The sequence below is a fragment of the Ornithodoros turicata genome, chromosome 2 (assembly GCF_037126465.1).
Source record: "Ornithodoros turicata isolate Travis chromosome 2, ASM3712646v1, whole genome shotgun sequence".
Taxonomy (NCBI): Eukaryota; Metazoa; Arthropoda; class Arachnida; order Ixodida; family Argasidae; genus Ornithodoros; species Ornithodoros turicata.
The window spans coordinates 86,365,156-86,383,383 of NC_088202.1; the positions used below are offsets into that span (position 1 = coordinate 86,365,156).

The window sequence follows — 18,228 nt, forward strand, 5'->3', positions numbered from 1 at the left end:
CATTTGGTCGTGTAAGGCGTGTAAGGCGAGGTGGCTCTAGATGTCTTCATATGACTTCAGACATCTACAGCTTACTCCAGACGTCTTCAGGTGCCTCCAGATGCCTTCACGTGACTTTATGTGACTCGAGACGTCTTCATATGACTTCGGTTGACTCAAGACGTCTTCATGTGATTTCAGGTGACTCCAAATGTGTTTCGCTTATTCCATGTGACTCCATATATCTTGAGGAGGTCTGTAAGTGACTTCAGGTGACTCCAGGCGCCTTGAGTTTTCACAAAATGTCTCCATGTGACTTCAGGCGTCTTCGGATGACCTCAGGTGACTCCAGATGCCTTAGGTGACTTCAGCTGACTGCAGACGTATTCAAGTGACCTTAGGCGATTCAAGATGTCTTCAGGTGACCACAGATGCCTTGAAGTCGCTGCAGATTTCTTCATGTGACTTTAGGCATTTTCGTGTTACTCCACACATCTCAGGTGACGTCAGACGCTTCATGGATCTTCTGGCGGCTGCAGTCGCCTTCACGTGACTTCACGAAACTTGAGCTCACTCAAGACGTCGCCAGGTAACTTCAGACATCTCCACGTGACTTCAGATGACTGCATGGACACCCCACATCACAGAATCTTCTTGCCTTCAAAAAAGCACGTGCCAAAGCAAGGTAGACGCGAAAGGAAGCAAAAAGGTATTCTTGGCTCAACTTTGTTTCTTCTTTAACACATGGAACCCCATCAAAGAAAGTATGGGATAGGCTCCGGAAAATTGAAGGAGACTACCAGAGCTTCTCCATTCCTCTCCTTCAAGTCAATTGTGTTCCATGTCAGAGTTTAGACGAACAGACGGACCTCCTAGGTGAACATTTTTAAAATGTTTCCAGTTCTGCACATTACAGCAAAACGTTCTTGTCTCTAAAAAAACCGTGCAGAAAAACAAGTCATTTCAACTGTGGGTGGTGAAAATTATACATACAACCAGCCGTTCACAATGGAGAGCTCCAGCGAGCATTGTCCTCAGTGAAGGTCAGTGCTCCTGGTCCAGATAGGGTCACCTATTCCATGATCCCCCACTTATCAGAAAAATCCAAAGGGTGCCTTCTTCAGGTGACGTCTTCAGGTGACTCCAGATGTCCTCAGGTGACTTCCGGTGACTGTGGAGACGTCTCCATGTTCTTCAGCTGACTCTAGTCGTTTTTAGGTGACTCCTGCTGGCTCCAGATGTCTTCAGGTAACCCCAGGGGTCTTAACGTGACATCAGATGACACGAGACGTCTTCATGTGACTTCAGGTGACTCCAGACGCCTTAGGTGACTGCAGCTGACTGCAGCCGTCTTCAAGTGACTTGTGGTAATTCAAGACGTCTTCAGGTGACTCCAGACGCCTTCAGGTCGTTGTAGATGTCTTCAGGTGATTTCCGGCGTCTTTAAGTGACTTTAGGTGACTCCAGACGACTTGAGGTGGATCCAGATGTCTTCAGATGACTTCAGCGATCTTCAGGTTACTACGGACGTCTCCGGGTGGCTCCAGATATTTTCAGGTGACTCGAGACAACTTCAGGTGACTTAATGCGTCTTTAAGTGACTTCAGGTAACTCCAGAGGTTTCAGGTGGCTCAAGATGCCTTCACGAGACTTCATGTGACACGAGACGTCTTCAGGTGGCTTCAGACATCTTCAGGTCGCTCCAGACATCTTGAGGTGACTTCAGACGTCTTCAAGGGTGAAAGAAGGAAGTCACTGAAAAAGTTAGCAAGCTGTAGGACACGAACCTACATCATCTTTGAGACTGAGATGTCTGGAGATGAGGCTGAGGCGTTTGAGGCTTTGTGTGTATTTGTCCCTCCTATATGTTCCAGCCTCAGAACATCAATTGCCATCGACTTCAAGGGACCTCATGGGATTCAAGACCTCTTCAAGTGGCTTCGGACGCCTTCAAGGGGATGCAGATGTCTTCACGTGACTTTAAGCCTTTTCATGTGACTCCAGACATCTTCGAGTGACTTCAGGCGTCTTTGAGTGACTTAAGGTGGCTCCCGACGTATTGAGGTGAATTCATATGACTTCAGGTGACTCCAGCTGACTAATGACGTCTTCATGTGATTTCGGGTGACTCTAGACGTCTTTGTATGACTTCGGGTTACTCGAGACGGCTTCATGTAATTTCTGGTCACTCAAAATGTGTATATCTGACTTCAGGTGACTCCAGATATCTCGAAGTGATTTCAGGTGTCTGTAAGTGACTTCAGGTGACTCCAGGGTAACCTTAGACGTCCTCATGTGACTTCAGACACCTTCAGGTCAAGCCAGACGCCTTCAGGTGGCTTCAGATGTCTACAGGTTACTCAAGATGTCTTCAGGTGACTGCGGGTGACTCCAGAGACGTCTTCGGGAGATTTCACGGGACTGTAAACGTCTTCAGGTGACACCAGGCTCTTAGAAGACTTCATGTGACTCCAGATGTCTTCAGGATACTTCAGTTGACTGCAGGTCACTTCAGATGTCTTCATATGACTTCAGGTGACTTCAGACGCCTTCTGGTGACTGCAGGTGACTTTAGACGTCTTCACGAGTCCACAACGATTTGAAGAATGAACGGTGAAATACCGTTGCAAGGTATACGGCTGCATTTTACAGCCTATGCTAACCTACGACGTAGAATCTACATAGAATATGACCGCGCGAATGCGTGTCAGCAGTCGTTAGGTGTCAACATTTATGCGTTGTTCACTGTTACCTTTACGTTGATACAATATTTCCCAAGTGTTGTCAGATATCGTTTCTTTTACGCTTTATTTTGCTACCCTTCCCACTATATTCTGTAAGGTTGCTTGATATGTATCGGCGACACATTGAATACTAAGTGGACAGCAAAACATAATACTCATTGTGAAAAGTGAATAATCATGACGACCTCGCAAGATTTCACCAGGACATTCCCGAACATGGTACAAGTTTTTTCTTTTTCTTCTTTTCTTTTCTTTTTTTAATTGGTCTCGACAATAGTTTACGGAACACTTGAGCGGTTGATTTTCTCCTCGGTGCGACACCCCACCAGCGAGCGGAGATGGGCTCGCTTACTCGTTCTGAGGGCTGAGCGAGTGCGCTGTTAGCGACACACTGCGATAATTTCGATATAATTTGAACGTGCTCGAAGGGTGGTTTGAATTGTTCTCGCCGTCGGCGCACTCCTCCACTCCTCTGAACGAGTAAACATGCCCGCTTCCGCTTGCTGCTAGGGTTTCGCGCCGAGGAGAAAATACGTCGCTCGCGTGTTCCGTAAACTTTTGTCGGGGCCTGCAAGGTAAATCGAAAAAGGTAGCGAAGGTGAGAAAAATATGCGATCTGACTGGGCAACCCTGGTGTTTTGATGCGCGAGCGAACCGGGGTGTTGCCAGAACAAACACGAACGTAAACTTATTTTTTTCATCGATGACATAAGTTACTCGGTAGCTAGGAAAAGGAGCCTGTTTGCCTGCTCAATACGTACGTCAAAGTCGTGCAGAGTGAGCGAGTTTGACGAGTGAGTGAGCGATGCTGCGTATAAATTTTTGTTTTCATTTCTGGTCTTTCTTTTTCTTTTTGTTTGTTTGTTTGTTTGTTTTATCGCATAAATGCGTCGTCGTGCGCCACCATAAGTTCCTACGGTGTGCAAGGAACGCGCTATGCGTGAAACCGTGCGGCTACTTTTTCTGCACACACCCTGTACATGCGCTGTGGTTATTCTCGTTTACGCATACTTCCAAGTTCCCAGCCTTTCAAGCTTTGGATATGATGCGATGCCTCGATCGAAAAATAAAGACTGTCAAGTAGGAACATATATAGTTTGCTGGTGCATAAATTATATTGTATGTATTCAGCGCTGTTGCTGGAACACCTGCTCGCATTGGTCAACATCAAACGAGTTGGTAAACACTTGGTTGGTAAAGCACGTGTCTTGCTGCTTCAGCTTTTGCGCGCGCAAATTTGAACAGTGTGCACGAGCTTGTTGCATGATTTCTTCGTTTTCTCATATTTGCATGGGTTCTGGAGCTATGTGGTTTGCCTGGTGGGCACTTCGGCATGATTTTGGGCTTGCTTGCTTGCTTGCTTCTGAATGCATTTGAAGGTTGTGCCGGCTGTGCTGTCTGGGGTTTTTCCTGGGTTTTCCTCGGACGGTTTCAGACTTATGTCGGCAAAGTTCTCTTAGAAGTCGGCCCAGGACGCACATTCCCCCAGGGCGTCAGTCGTGACGTTGCCCACCTCTATGAGGACGACAACGGCGAGCCCTTTCACCAGCAACACCACCACCACGTGCATTTGAACGTGATTTCGCAGTGGGCTTTCAGTCTTGGTGTTGCGCAGTCTGATGCATGCTTGGGATGCTGGCCAGTTCTTGTATAATATCCTGCATATTTTTTCTATAACATTACTTACAATGGAAACCATTTTTCATGTGTTAAGCATGGGTGGAATTTTGTGACGTGGAGCTGCAGAGCGGTTTTGTTCCTTGGCACCCAGGGTTGCTCTGAGCACAACACAAGCACTAACACAGCCTGCACAGACTGCATAGACCGCACTGTTACACACAGGAAGGCTCAGGTGGGATGCAATACCGACACTGGAGTGCTCTTCATATAGTGCTGGTAAGCATGGGGCCAACAAACGCATAGAACGGTGCAATATTTTCAGTGTTCCTGTAATCATATCTGCATGACCTCAAGAGGAGTAAGACAGATGCATGTATTCTTGTACAGATGTATGTTGACACCATATAGCATAAACTAGAAGCATTTGGGAGGACAGCAGACAACATGCCGTCATATCTGTGCCCAGCAGGCCCGCCCGTGACGAAACTGCTGGGAGAGAAGGTGATACACAGAGAGCACTGGGTCACCGCGCTTACACCTTCTGGGTCGTCACCATTACCCTGATAGTAACGGTGAACTGATGAGAAAGTAGCATAACCTGAAGTTAACAGTGCACCACCTTGCATTGCACAGCATTTATAATTGCATTTTGCATTGCCCCTCCTACCTGCCACGGACCGACCCACTCAAATCGTGCACATCCGAAGAGAAAATAATACGAGGGGTGTTCAAGTCAAACCGGGACTTTTCATTTTTCGCAAAAGTAAAATGAACTTACTGGCGAGAAATTAGTTTTATTTTTCAACGTAATCTCCAGCTGCACTAATGCACTTGTCCCAGCGTTTCACGAGGGCTTGGATGCCAGCAGCGTAGAAATCCTTACCGGCGCGTAGCAGCCATGATCGGACCGCATTCTTGACCTCGTCGTCGCAGCTGAAGTGGCGGCCCCCAAGGAACGCCTTCAGTGGCCCGAAGAGATGAAAATCGCTGGGGGCGAGGTCTGGACTGGAAGGGGGATGTGGCAGCAACTCTCAGCCAAGTTAAGTTCCTGTAAGCTGCGTGTCGTGAGATGCGCGGTATGCGGGCGTGCATTGACCTGTAGGAGGAGGACTCCTTTTGTGATGAGGCCCGGCCGCTTTTGCTTCAGCGCCCTATGCACATCCCTGAGAACCTGGCAGTAATATGCACTATTGATGGTGGTACCACTGGGCAGAAAGTCAACATGAACAAGGCCAGCCTTGTCCCAGGAAACCGTGGCCATGACCTTACCCGCAGACGGGGTGCTTCGGAACTTCTTGGGAGCTGGTGAGCCCGAATGCTTCCACTGTTTTGATGTGAGTTTAGACTCAGGAGTGAAATGGTGCACCCACGTTTCATCGCACGTGGTGATCCGATCAAGGAACGGCTGTCCTTCAGTGTCGAAACGGTACCTTAGCTCTTGGGAGATTTCCAGTCTTCTCTGCCGGTCAAACACGGGGAGCTGCCTCGGGACCCAACGGGCACCAACTTTCCGAAACTGGAGGTGTTCATGAATGATAGTGTTCAACGTTCCCACAGAAAGGTCCGCCAGGGATTTCCCTACACCCCCTCCATTTTTGCACCCCCCCTGAAATTTCTTAGGTGACCCCACCCAGCTTGGCCACCAACACGTTCTGGTAGAGAGTCCGGCGCAGCGAATTACATCCTGTACTATCAAACTTGGGCTGTAGGACCACACTCATGCAGATGATCGTACCATGCATCTGTCCAAAATCATTTGAAAGTGACTGTTCAATGCATATATTGCGCGCATATACAAGCAAAAATGCGTGCGGGCACGCAAACTCAATGTGGATCATCAAGAATAGGATTGCCCATGACAGTCCTATGCCATGTGTGTCGAGGAACTCCAGCCTTATGTCCCTGGTTAGGCACAAACTGCACGAACCTTTCAACTGGCATAGCATTTTCCATGTACCGAAACACTAGAGCCAGCTGACCAACATGGCTGATATCGGGCATGAAATCTAGCGAAATTGAGTAGTATTGGAGGCTTTTATTACTTACTTCCGTACCAACCATGCAGGGACGCCCAACTTTGCTCTTGCAGACACGCGGTGGGGACCTGGGGCGGATTACTGGCCATTGCATCGGTGCGTCGGTCTAACGTGGCAACGCCCACCGTCGGGCAAGCGCGCGCTGCCGACGCACGATCTGAAGTGGTTAGTAAGGCCACCGTCGTCCGCTGGGTAGGCGAGCCTCGTCGGCGCGAGGAGCAATGACGCTACTCTCGGTGGCAGACGCAAGTCTGTCAAGCAAAAAGCCTAAATTTGACGACATTAACTTACTTTGTATTTACCTCTAAGAAATATAAATTTTGTTACCGCGTGGAAAGAAACCTTCTTGCACATACTTCGCTAGATGAGCACGTAAGACACGAATCAGCCAATGCGAATGCTGTGCAGTGTCGTCTGCTGCCGTCGCCGGCTCGAAGGGAATCCTTCGGTGCTCGGAGCTGGCTCTTTTTCTTTTCACGCGACACATGTGTTGAGGATTAATTGCGTTTTTTATTTTAGCATTACATTCGTAGAAGACGAGGAAGGTGATCTGTGCACTATACGCCGCGTGGAAGATTGCTATACTGACGAGGATAAAGTTATTTGGTGGACTTACGGTGTGCTTGCTGAGCTTGTCGAGTGATCTCCTCCTCCTTTTTAGTTCTACAACTAAACTAAGCAGTGATTCGGGTAACAGCTCAGGACTACACAGCCTGCTGAGGCTTCCAGAGAGTTGCCGGCTACAACAAGCAGCCAAGCTCAAAATGTGCGGAGCGGAGGCAGATGTCGACGGAGGAGGAGACAGGTGCCACCATCAATGTCCACCAACTCCTTGAAGAACGAAGGAGAATCGTGGAACAACAACGGCGGACCGCAGGAAGCATTGATCGTCTATGCCAAGTATGCCCAATGAAAGAGTTACTAACAATACGGACAATAAAATATGTGCTGGCTCATTCCCGCAGGCACTGGCTGCAATATCACAATATTTTGCGCACAAGCTTCTGCAGAAAAGGCATACAAATGAATAGCGCAAGTATTGCTAGATTTTTTTTTTTTTTTTGCAGTGTCCAAATATTTCATAAATAAAGAAATGTCATGCTTGTGCAAGACGGAGTTAATTCCACAATGGTGGGTTACATACACACTAACTCAGCTAATGCGGGTGCATAACATTCCCTATATGGGAAACACTCGATGTGTATGTCAATGTTTCCATATACATCCTGTATGTGTATACACGAGGCTTTGGACAGTCGGAAGAAGGAAACAAACTGCTCTTCCGACAACGACGTGAAGACATCCTTGTGAGCACGAAATGTCCTCGTTGACTGCACTGAAGTGGCTCCTTGGTCCTCTAGAAACGCATACACAAGCGCCATTTTCGACGACGAACATCGCAGCGTTTTGCGTCGGCTGACCTTCTCGCCCAATGGCTACGAACGCCACACACCCGGCGACGGTGGCAGGCTGCGAGTAAGGTCACTTCTTCCTTCTCACGACGAAGCGGGTCACGTGCAGCACGCGTTACTATGGAGACGACGCTGCGCTACGCACCGACAAGTGGCCAGTAATCCGCCCCTGGTCACTCGGTGGCGCCAGACGTCGTGCTACGGTGCTACTAGGTGGTTACACGGGATTGAGCAATCCGATGCGTCTAACTGCAGGTCCGTAACAGGTCTTCCTAACAGTTTCGGCTTGCCATCAGGACAGTTGCCGCAGTGCTCGACTGTCCAAATGTTGAAATCATGGTTCTATGTTGCAGCACCTACCATTTACAGAAAAAAATACTGCAGTGGTGGGGGCCCCCCTTTCGGTGGGGACCCTGGGGCATATACGCCCCGGTTGCCCTTCCCTGGCACTGGTGTGATTTGTCATTAAACCTGTTACCAGTGCACTCTGATATGAAGTTTTCTCTGTCTTGTGTTTCATTGCTCTCTTCAGTGGGCTACTTCCATATATGGTCAAAAGTGTTGCCACACGTAAAACAAATTTATCTGTAGATCCGAGCCCGAAAAATCTGTAGATAGAGTAAAAGTCTGTAGCCACTCAAAACTTAGTTTCTTGAACATTTTGCCTTCAAATCTGTAATGTCTGCCTGCGTCTCTAAATTAGTGGAAGAGCAAGGGCTTATTTCGTTCCGCTGCTGAAGACCACAGCCGGAATTTTTTTGCTGCGGCGCACTGGCATTACGCGTTGGAACTTTCGGTTTGCGATGTCGCGTATTCAAATCTGCTACAATCACAAAAAAGTGTCACTGCACATAGATTTTAATACTTTGACATGTGATATATCCACGTGAGCCGTTGCGCTCCAATGCAAGAATAACGCATCGCGTGTAGTAGGAACAATTCTCTCGTTCGTCCCACCATCACAGTGGTGAGCGAGGATCGCAATGGACCACAAAAACAATAAAAGTCGATATTATTTCCACAGACATAATGAAAGCGTACATGCGTGACGTGAATTATAAACGTTGTTGTTTCACTTCAACGCGAGTCAAGTCTGTGATGCAAGCTAGTAACGCGCACACAAACACTCAAGAAAACTGCGTTGAGGCTCGCCAATAAGTCAGACGCAGTAGACGTCCTTCTCCTTCGGCGAGCCCCGCTAGTTTCGTGATCGATGGGTCAAATCCTTGTCAACTGCGAAGGCGAAGCAGTTTGACCCAACAGCATGCGTTTTGTGTGCAGGAGGCCAGTTGGTGGTCGTTGCTTCGTTTTCGTCAAATTAACTGTGGAAAATATTCTAAAAAATAGTCAGTAAAGCACTCATTCCCGAGTTCTGCTGACGTTTTTCATCGTTTCGTTTTGGGCACTGATGCGAAACACTGGGTCGACTGACTCATTCGTTGGAGCAAAAAAATCATGAGATTTTCAGAAATCTCTCTAGATCTGTAGATTTTTCAAAAAGTAGGTAGATCTCATGATAAATCTGTAGGTGTGGCAACACTGGGTCAAACACGCGATCCATCGGCCGTTGAATAGTTCAATGTCGCGATGGAAGCAAAGGAAAACGAAGCGCGTGCGGAGTGAGGGGGGAAAGGGAACCAAATGGAAGTTCGTGAACATGGAAACAGACGTCACAATTGACGTCGACTGTGACGTCACCGGATGTCATGAGTGACGTCTCAATTATAGTTATCCGCACAACGGATGGATGGCGATGACGGTCAAAAGAGGGAAAGAGGGCGTAGATTTGAAGACGCATGCCTTAGGGCAGTGCTTATCGTCAAGACAACAGCAAGGCTTCACAGTCACAATTAAACGATTAAATGGGAGGGGTGACTTTTAGGTGGCGAACTCCAAATATCCACGATACTCTGCTATGCTTGTCTTTGTGCACAGGCATGGCAGAGCTTTGATTCTAAAACTGTATATCAACCAGATTAATTGTCTCAAGCATCATACATTTTAAGAAATCGTTTCAGAGTGACGTTAGAAAATTACAGCAACTTTTAGCATTTCCCTAGGTTTTAGATACTTTTTAGTGGCGTTTCAGCGATTGTTCCACTGTACAGTTTGGCAACACTGGTCTTTCTCTACCGCGTGCGCCATATTCGAATGTGTTATGCCGGCGTTATTTCATCTCATTCGGCCTTTCCGGTAATGTGGGTAACTCGCCGACGTTTACACTTATTTGAATAGGTAAGAACTAGATCGTGTGTTAGTTATAGAAATAGAAGACTGATTTAATTGTTTATGTTGCGCATTCGGTGGGCCTTTTGAACCCATAGCGCAAGGAAGCTGCCCTGTAAAAAAAAAATAGAGTTTGGAATGGAACGAGAATTTCGAGCACTGTTTCTGCTCTCGCTCAGCATAATGTTGCTCATGTCTATGTTATGCAGCACGTGCGTATCTAAGCCCTTCTTTTGGCTCATGAACAAGAATTTGATATTGGACAGCAACTACGAATGCCCGCGTTGGTAAAGTAACACCGTACTTCAGAGGGGCGTTGAAGAACCGGTCTCTCCAGGTCCCCCACTCGCGAAACTAAAGTTCGTTGTGTACGAGGGCCATTGTATTTGAACTTAAATGTCAACGAGTGCAGCAAGCGCGTTATCAAGTTCAGCCAGGCCGTGTGCTTGTCTCTTTCACTTCCTTAAGAATGCACCTCAGTGACGGATCCAGTGGGGACGTCAAAGCGTCAGCTTAATCATTGCATTTCCCTCTTCCCTCCCTCACTTCGATAAAGAACCCCCCCCCCCCAATAAAAAAAATATTGAGGTTCTGGATCCGCCCCTGATGTACCTAAACCTGGCAGGGGGGGAAACGAAGTAACCCTTCTATTTGGTGTCAGAGCCTTTTGTCAAGTTGGTATGCCCTTTGATAATCTCGATGCTACACATGAGGACAGCAACATAGCTCCATGCACATGAGTCTTTCTGATCACCATATGTAATTTAGCATTTAATCATTATTACTTTTTACCCACAGTTTGTAATTGTGACGGATGTACTAGAGTATGCACGTGAGTGTGACCAAGTACAATGTAAAAGTAAAACTTGCAGTACATGCCGACAGAGGACTATGGAAGAACGTCTACTGGAAAAGTTGAGATCCCGGCAGCTGGACGGGTTTCTGAGTGGTGTTACAGTAAGTACTGTAATGAGTGATTGTTGTCTCTTTCAGTACTCTTCCCTATGCATAACTTTTCAGGCACACCTCAAAGCTCTCAGCGGAAGCAAAGCACACTGCCTCTCATTTTTAAAAAGTCTCTTCAAGCATGCTGTGAAGTATCACGACGGCATGAACATGGAGAGACTTCCTACAGAAATTGCAGAGTCTCTCAATCTGGGCCTACAAGAGCTAGAAAAAATTCAACTTGATGGTTCTGCTGATCTCACAAACATCTTGTATCATGTGTTCAGCCTCCTTCTAAAAGAGGTATATAAGTTGCTGCTTCTAGTTATTGCATTGTTTACGTACGGGAATAGCCCAGAAGTTTGGGCCCTTGGGGTATTAAGGTGGACTTCGGTACAGAGGAAAGCCAGAGGAAGTTGTGCATTCATAAGTCTGCACGCTTTGTGAGCAACCTTTACACTCTGTCTTAGGTGCTGCAAGCATTGCAGATTGCTTTCCCCTCTTTGCATACATAGAATTGCTTATTTATTATTTGTACACATCTAGCCCAGCGAGAATTGATAAACCAGTATTCACACTTATTTGCATTAATGCACTTAGCTTTTTATCCTTTTTTTTTTATGTTGTTGAGATGTGTTATTATTCACTATATATTTTGACTTGCAGAAACTGTTCGCGATTGCTCTCAAGGCTTCGAGCATCATTCTGCTGATAACTCGGTCATCTGACCCAAAAGAGCCTAAACTCCAAGTCATTGTGGCTAATGCTTATGTTCAAGTGTGGAACACTTCCCTGAAACTTTGCCAGGAGAACTTTGCTTTGTACCAGTCCACAATCTATGAACTTCAAGTTCAAGCCATAGAGTTCTTATGCCTGAAAGATGATATGCAGGCCGTGGCAGACAGGACTCTTCGTGTTGCAACGTGGTGTGTGTCCATGCACAAACAGCAGTCAAAAATAACTGCTCTTTATGAAACAATACTCCCTCAAATTCAGAAGCTGCTGCTTCGAACATCCAAGAGCACAAGGGCTAACGTGCCTCCACTTGTGGATCTGCTGCTCGACCATAAAAAGCTGTCTGCTAAGGTGGCCGTGGATTTTTCCCTACAACGTAAATGGGAGAAAATAGCAGATGTATCCTTGTTTGACAATGACCGACAACTGCATGCACACATTGGAGTCCTGTTCGGCATTGTCGACCAGGTATATGCCATCCACCAGTGCATGCTGAACGAGAGTGCCGTGCCATCTGTCAAGTTGTTGTTGTGAGTCACATAGTCTGTCACACAGATTCGCACAGCACGTAGACTGTGCAATTTCATTGATTATCTTTGTGCTTTGCTTACTTTTTGATGCACAGGACACTCAACTGGGACAACTGCAAGCAAAACTCTGAAGAGCTAAAATGCGTAATGGCAATTGTCAACACCTTGGGAGTAAAGATGGCTGAAATTCAGTGCTTCATTGATGACTCTGAGCACAAACAGGGATTTATGCCCATCATGTATGCTGTGTTAGAGTTTGGCCCCTTCTTGAAAGAATATCTTTCTCATTTGTACCGCATTGGTGTCTACGATGAGCCTGTGGAAGTCACTCTGAAAGTGCTGCGGTTTATTCTTACACACTACATGTACATCATACAAGAGACAAAAGGTATGTGTGATTCACAGCTTGCATGGAGCATTCTTAACCTTCCTGATGTTTTTCTGCTAGATTTAAAAAGGTTGCATAAGGTTCTGAGCAAAGCCAAGGAATATTATCCTGAGAACCTTTCAGAAATTGTTCAAGGTGGTGCTGCTCACCTAGGCGAAACGGAACACCTTGGTGAGACACAGATTTCCCCGTACCCTGGAAGGGTTATGTCTTTTGCATTCATTGAATTTTATTTATTTAATTTTTTTCTGTTCCAGCTTCCATCTTTTATTTCCTAGCTTATAGCTGCATTCAGCATAAGCTGAATAAATTCATCATAATGTTTGGAGAAATGAGCATTGAACTTCACAGGCTGCAAATAAAACCGGGTTCAGGGAAAGACAAAGATGAGACTGTGGTATGTACTTTTTCCTTCACTTGTAGTACTTGTTTGTTTATGTGAAGCTCTCTGTAGGCTAGGCGTTACAGTGCCCATGAAACTACACGAGTATAATCACAAGTGTTTTTTTCAGAAGGGGTTCTGGAAAAAGTGTGAGCTGCTTATTTGGGCATATCGACAAGAAGCCTTGTTCGTTGAAGCGATGCAAGCTACTGCAAAGGCCATGCCTGCTGTTCCTGATATGGGCCCTGCCATTGTTACTCGTTGGGTCAAAACAAAAAGGGATATCACTCACCCAGTTCTGCTGAAATGGTTAGTGAAATTTCATCAAGTCGACATGGCTCCTGTCATTGCATTGTGTTCCTAGTCTCAGCAATAATAAAAATAAGCAGCAATAATAAAAAGCTGCCATAATAAACTGCACTTATCACCTTGTAGCACACTAGTAGACCAAATGAAGCAGCTGAACTTGGAGATGACTGGCAATGAGAAATTTCATCTCCTTTTTATGGAATTGAACATTTCCATCAAGGAAGGGTGAGTGACCAAGCTCAGTCACTGTACAAATTATAAGTCATTCCATATTTTTTAGCCTTTCTTCAGACATTTGCCTGCAGGTATTCACAGAGATGGAGGAAATGGTTTCAAGGTGCTCTGGGAAATTGAAAAAATGTTGCATGCTTGTGGAAAAAGCACACATTCTTTGGCATTTTCCTCACCTGGAGGCTGCACTTGACGAGTGAGTGGGAAATGTGTAATTCTACTTCAATAAGTATATGAGAACATGTTCTTCATTTGCAGTACCTTTGAGGAAAGCTGCACGAAAGCTGTGAGTGCTGCAACCATGCTCGTCGAAACCACAGAAAAGATGAAAGATGTTTCTCAACTCCTGCTAGCCACAGCACACTTCTGGTCATTCTTTAGTAAAATTGACAGCTTGCGCAACATGGCTTCCGTGAGTAAACTATATTTGCACTCACCTGACAACTTCCCAGTGTGGATCCAGTAAGAAGAGCTTGGCGATTCGCATTGTTTGTTTCAGCCACAAACTTGTGTTAAGTACTGAATCAGGGAAAAGCAATGATAAAGCATGCATGCTTTGTGGGGATACATGTTTCCATGGACTTAGGGCACCTCCTACAACTTGGGGTGTGTGGACAATCCCTTCTGGGAAGATGGTCCAGAAGCTGGGCATCATAGTAACAGTAAAGAGAAAGACAACACAGACGTAACATAGCATGTGAAACGATTTACTAGACGTTACAACTCCCATTCTAATGGGAGATGAAACGTCTAGTAAATTGTTTCTCGTGTTATGTCAAGTCTGTTGTCTTCCTCTTTACTGTTCATACCTTCTGGAATACAAGGCCTCTGTGCAAATACACTCCCAGGAGGCCAATGCAGTGGTTGGTTTACCGAATGCAAGTATGGTGGTGCCTGCATTTGATTGCCATTGAACCATCCATACGAAGCACAATCAGGGAAATATGGCCACCCAGAAATATTTTTTCCTTACTGGGTAATGCATACATGAGTCATTCATGCAAGCACCCAATGCACTGTAAGAGACACGATGTTAGACCTGCTCTGGAGAGGCCTTGTGCTCAAGGTGGTGTCTGTCTGGCAAAGCAACAATAGGTATTTTTGTATTGTTTTGAATTGCAATTTTTGATTATTTGTACACACAGTTTGGGTCTTTGGAATTGGCGAAATGTCCATCTATATAAAAGAACCAAGGAAAATAAGTCATAGGAATAGCTCCAGTGCGTGGAGGACAACATGTTTCAGACCTGCACAGAGAAGCATGTTATGTACAGCACACGGGATCCAGTCTGAAGACTGGTCCACATGGTGCATATTGCAGCACGTAAAATACTGCATGAAAGCAGTGTCCATGGCGAAGCATGCCCACGAAGCCTGTAGGCTGAGAGAGAACCACATGGTCCCATAAATCTGTCTCTAACGGTGATATGCCAGTGTTATCAGGACAACACCAAGTTCGTCAGGAAAGGGAAACGTGGCTGTCTGTCAGCATAGCAAAAAAAAAAAAAAAAAACTACGGATGGGCTTGGTTCAGGAATTCTACAAAATGTGGTAGCTTTTGATTATGATTCTGCTATCTCACATTTCCCCCATAATCCTGTAATTAAATTAGAATCTCTAGTTAAGTTTATTAAGAACCTTTAGGAAATTGGCCATCTGGTGGATACTTCATCTCTTGACAGAGAATGTCAGACAACAGGATGTCTGTCTGGCCATATAAGCCACCTGCAAAAACTTCATCTGTAGCTTTTCTACAGAAAACCTGCACTCTTTTAATTTTAAACAACCTGCATGTATCTTGAGAGGCAACCAAATAAATTCTTAAGTGCATACATAGCTAATCTGGCAAAGAATTTGACACGTCATAAACAGTGCGTAGTGACCATTCTGTGGGTCCTGCAGAGTGTTTCCCGACCTGGAAAACTGGGAATTGTCGAGAAATCATGATGCAACTGGAAAAGTCGGGGGATTGTCAGGGAATTTGGCAAAAAAGCAGCCGAAGTGAGGGGAAATTGCAGGCAAGTGCCGTGGCGATGCACTGCGGATCCCTAGTGCCGATCAACGTTGTCATGAGTAGTAGTTTGCCAATACGACGAACCCTGAGTCAGAAAAGTAGGGAAGCCTCACTAATACTTCATAGATGGCTGTTGTACGAGGGATCTGCATCAAAATGTACGAGAGGCACCAAGTTCCCTTTTTTTTCTTTTCAGGGAACTTGAAGGCTGCAATTTGGTAGACACCCTGTCCTGACAAGAGTGACACGATTTGTTTGTTTCTTTCTTCCTTTTTTTTTTTCACTGCATTTATGATGCAGATGGAGTGCTGTCTAGTGTTTGCTACTTATTGTTTATTTGAGTTTAAATGAAAAGTGTTTGCTCTTCATTGTCTTGATGAATCCTCACATACTGTACAAAATGAAAATAGTTAGTATGAGCTTCAGGAAAGGGGGGCTAGTTAGTTGCCAATTTATTGCTTCATTAGCACCTGCTTGAAATTTCCATTGAATGCACCATTGTGTACCCTGTAAGAATAACAGCCCCTGAGTATGGTTTGTTGCCTGTTTTGTCGTAAATTAGAGTGCTTGTGGACTGATAGGCACGTGGCATTTGAGAAAGGTCAGAGCGCGAGACGTCGCTGCTGCAAATAGGTCTTGTTCATTTTAGCGTACAAACTTTAAGAGACTGCTTAAAAATGCTCCACAGCTACTTGTAACTAACCAGCTCATTTATAATGGGCATGGTGGTCAGTGGCAGAAAGGTTAATTGACTTACTAGGTTTTCTTGGTAGTTGCCGCGTAAGGATACTCGAGGTGAGCAGTAAGCCCTTCCTGCATTGTTTAATCAACCACTATAGTTGTGAGTGATAACACGAGAAACTTGGCTCACCCTTTGTTTTTTTTTATACATATATGACAAGGCATTTATCTGTCATTTGCATGGCCACTACTGCGCAAAATTGTGGCTCGCTTTGTCACTATGGGCTACTCAAGCATGGTACTGTCATAGGTGTATGATAGTTTTTATGTACCTATGGTATGGTCTTTTCACTAAAACATTGCTGATGGGTTTGAATGGGTCTCCCAAATATCCTTGTTTCCTTGTCTCTTTCCAGAAGGAACTTGCAGAAGCAGCTGTAGATTTAACAGAAATAAAGTGTGATGACCCAATCCTGAACCAAGCTCTTGCAGAAGAAAAAGACTATTCCTGTGATGTAATGGGCTATTTACATATCAACTTGGGTAATGAGCTGGATGTGCAGCGATCACTTGATGATGCTCTGTCATTGTGGAGTGGAATGGTTCTCAACAACTCAGACGGGTGTAAGCTGCGAGATGACGTGATGCATTTCTGGTTCCTTGATCACATTAAGGTTGCAGCAGAAGTCTATGCATCTTCCTTGAGGGTATGGCACTGCAAACAACATTCATCAAGTCATCCTTGTTAATGTCTTCGCATTTTGTACTCTTTCGCAGACTTCAGAAGAGGTGAAAGCTTTGACGCTATGGTATGTTGCTGCCAAGGAGTTAAGTTTGCCACAAGAGCAAGTGTTAGCAGCAGCTGGCTTATCTACTAGCCTCACAAAGCTAGGACTTGTTGGTGCAGCCTTTGAGGTGATACAGAACAACAGAGAAGTGGTCAGTGGCCTTGAAGATGGTCTGCCAAAGCTACGCTTCTTGCTGGCGAGGGCACAAGTGCTGTACTCCAAGGGACAGGTGAGTGTGATTGCAAGGGGTGCGAAGTCACTGGAGCATTTGTAATGCATCCTGCAATATTCAACAGTAATACAGCGCAAATTTTTGCAGGCAAGGATGAGTGGTGTCAGAGTTTATATGCTAAATTAGTGTGCTAATTTATCCATTTGTCATCCAGGGTGGCAAAAAGTGGGTTTCTATTGTGTTATTGTGCAGTAAGTTTACAGAAGCATAACACACTAAAGTGCACCTGTATCAGACATTCTTCTGTAATACAGTGGTGAGCCCTCATACCATTTGAATAGGTGCGTTAATTCTAATTTCTGGTCAGGGCTGCTACCTTTTCACCACATTGGTGTGACATTCTTTTGAATTGAAACCCTGTATGCAACAAGGGGATGAGTTGGAAAACACTGAGAAAGCTTCAGGTGAACGTTTGGTAAAGTTGTTGCAACTGGTACGTATACTGGCAATAACTCCAATGACAAATGTTTTGCATACATGTATGTATCTACTCTACATGGTTCTATGGTTCTGTTAGCATCATTTTAGGGTACTTGGTACTTTAGGGTAGTAACTTAGGGTCTTGGCAGAAAATGAACAAAATCCAGGTGCGTAACATATCCCGTTTTTCCAATATAAACAACATGCACAGGATTCTGGCGCAGAAAAAAATCACAACAATATCACGGGTCTTGCCTTGCTAGTTCAGCAATGGTGATGCTAGGTGGGATGAAGTCACCTATGTGTAGCGGAGCGGCCGTCAGGCTTATTATGCAGCTACATGAGCATGCTCTTCAAGGAAATGTTCTAGATATATTCATCATAATGCGATATAACAGCACAAGTGTGCAGGTTTTTCCTATTACAATGCCCAATAGCACTGCTAACATAGTCATGTGAGGTAGGAAAAACGAGTCGTAATTCATTTCTGCATCATAACAGAAGTTGTATCAGTATGTGGAAAAGGGCCTGATAAAACTATGTTCCATTCACACGC

General features: G+C 45.4%; 1 protein-coding gene across 2 annotated transcripts in view; it reads left to right on the top strand.

Annotated features, from left to right (window-relative positions):
• Window positions 1-9,872: 9,872 nt before the first annotated feature.
• The window catches only part of LOC135385664 (uncharacterized), a 33,244-nt gene continuing 24,888 nt past the window's right edge, over window positions 9,873-18,228 (top strand). The window contains exons 1-13 of one of the 2 annotated variants that reach the window (XM_064615118.1): window positions 9,873-10,026; window positions 10,890-10,974; window positions 11,038-11,265; window positions 11,629-12,227; window positions 12,323-12,615; window positions 12,676-12,786; window positions 12,873-13,012; window positions 13,128-13,306; window positions 13,433-13,531; window positions 13,587-13,733; window positions 13,796-13,949; window positions 16,649-16,939; window positions 17,010-17,249. In XM_064615118.1, the coding sequence (XP_064471188.1) occupies window positions 10,909-10,974; window positions 11,038-11,265; window positions 11,629-12,227; window positions 12,323-12,615; window positions 12,676-12,786; window positions 12,873-13,012; window positions 13,128-13,306; window positions 13,433-13,531; window positions 13,587-13,733; window positions 13,796-13,949; window positions 16,649-16,939; window positions 17,010-17,249 (2,547 nt within the window). In that variant the 5' untranslated portion in view covers window positions 9,873-10,026; window positions 10,890-10,908. The remainder of the gene's footprint in view (window positions 10,027-10,889; window positions 10,975-11,037; window positions 11,266-11,628; window positions 12,228-12,322; window positions 12,616-12,675; window positions 12,787-12,872; window positions 13,013-13,127; window positions 13,307-13,432; window positions 13,532-13,586; window positions 13,734-13,795; window positions 13,950-16,648; window positions 16,940-17,009; window positions 17,250-18,228) is intronic. The other variant, XM_064615119.1, reaches the window with a different exon arrangement.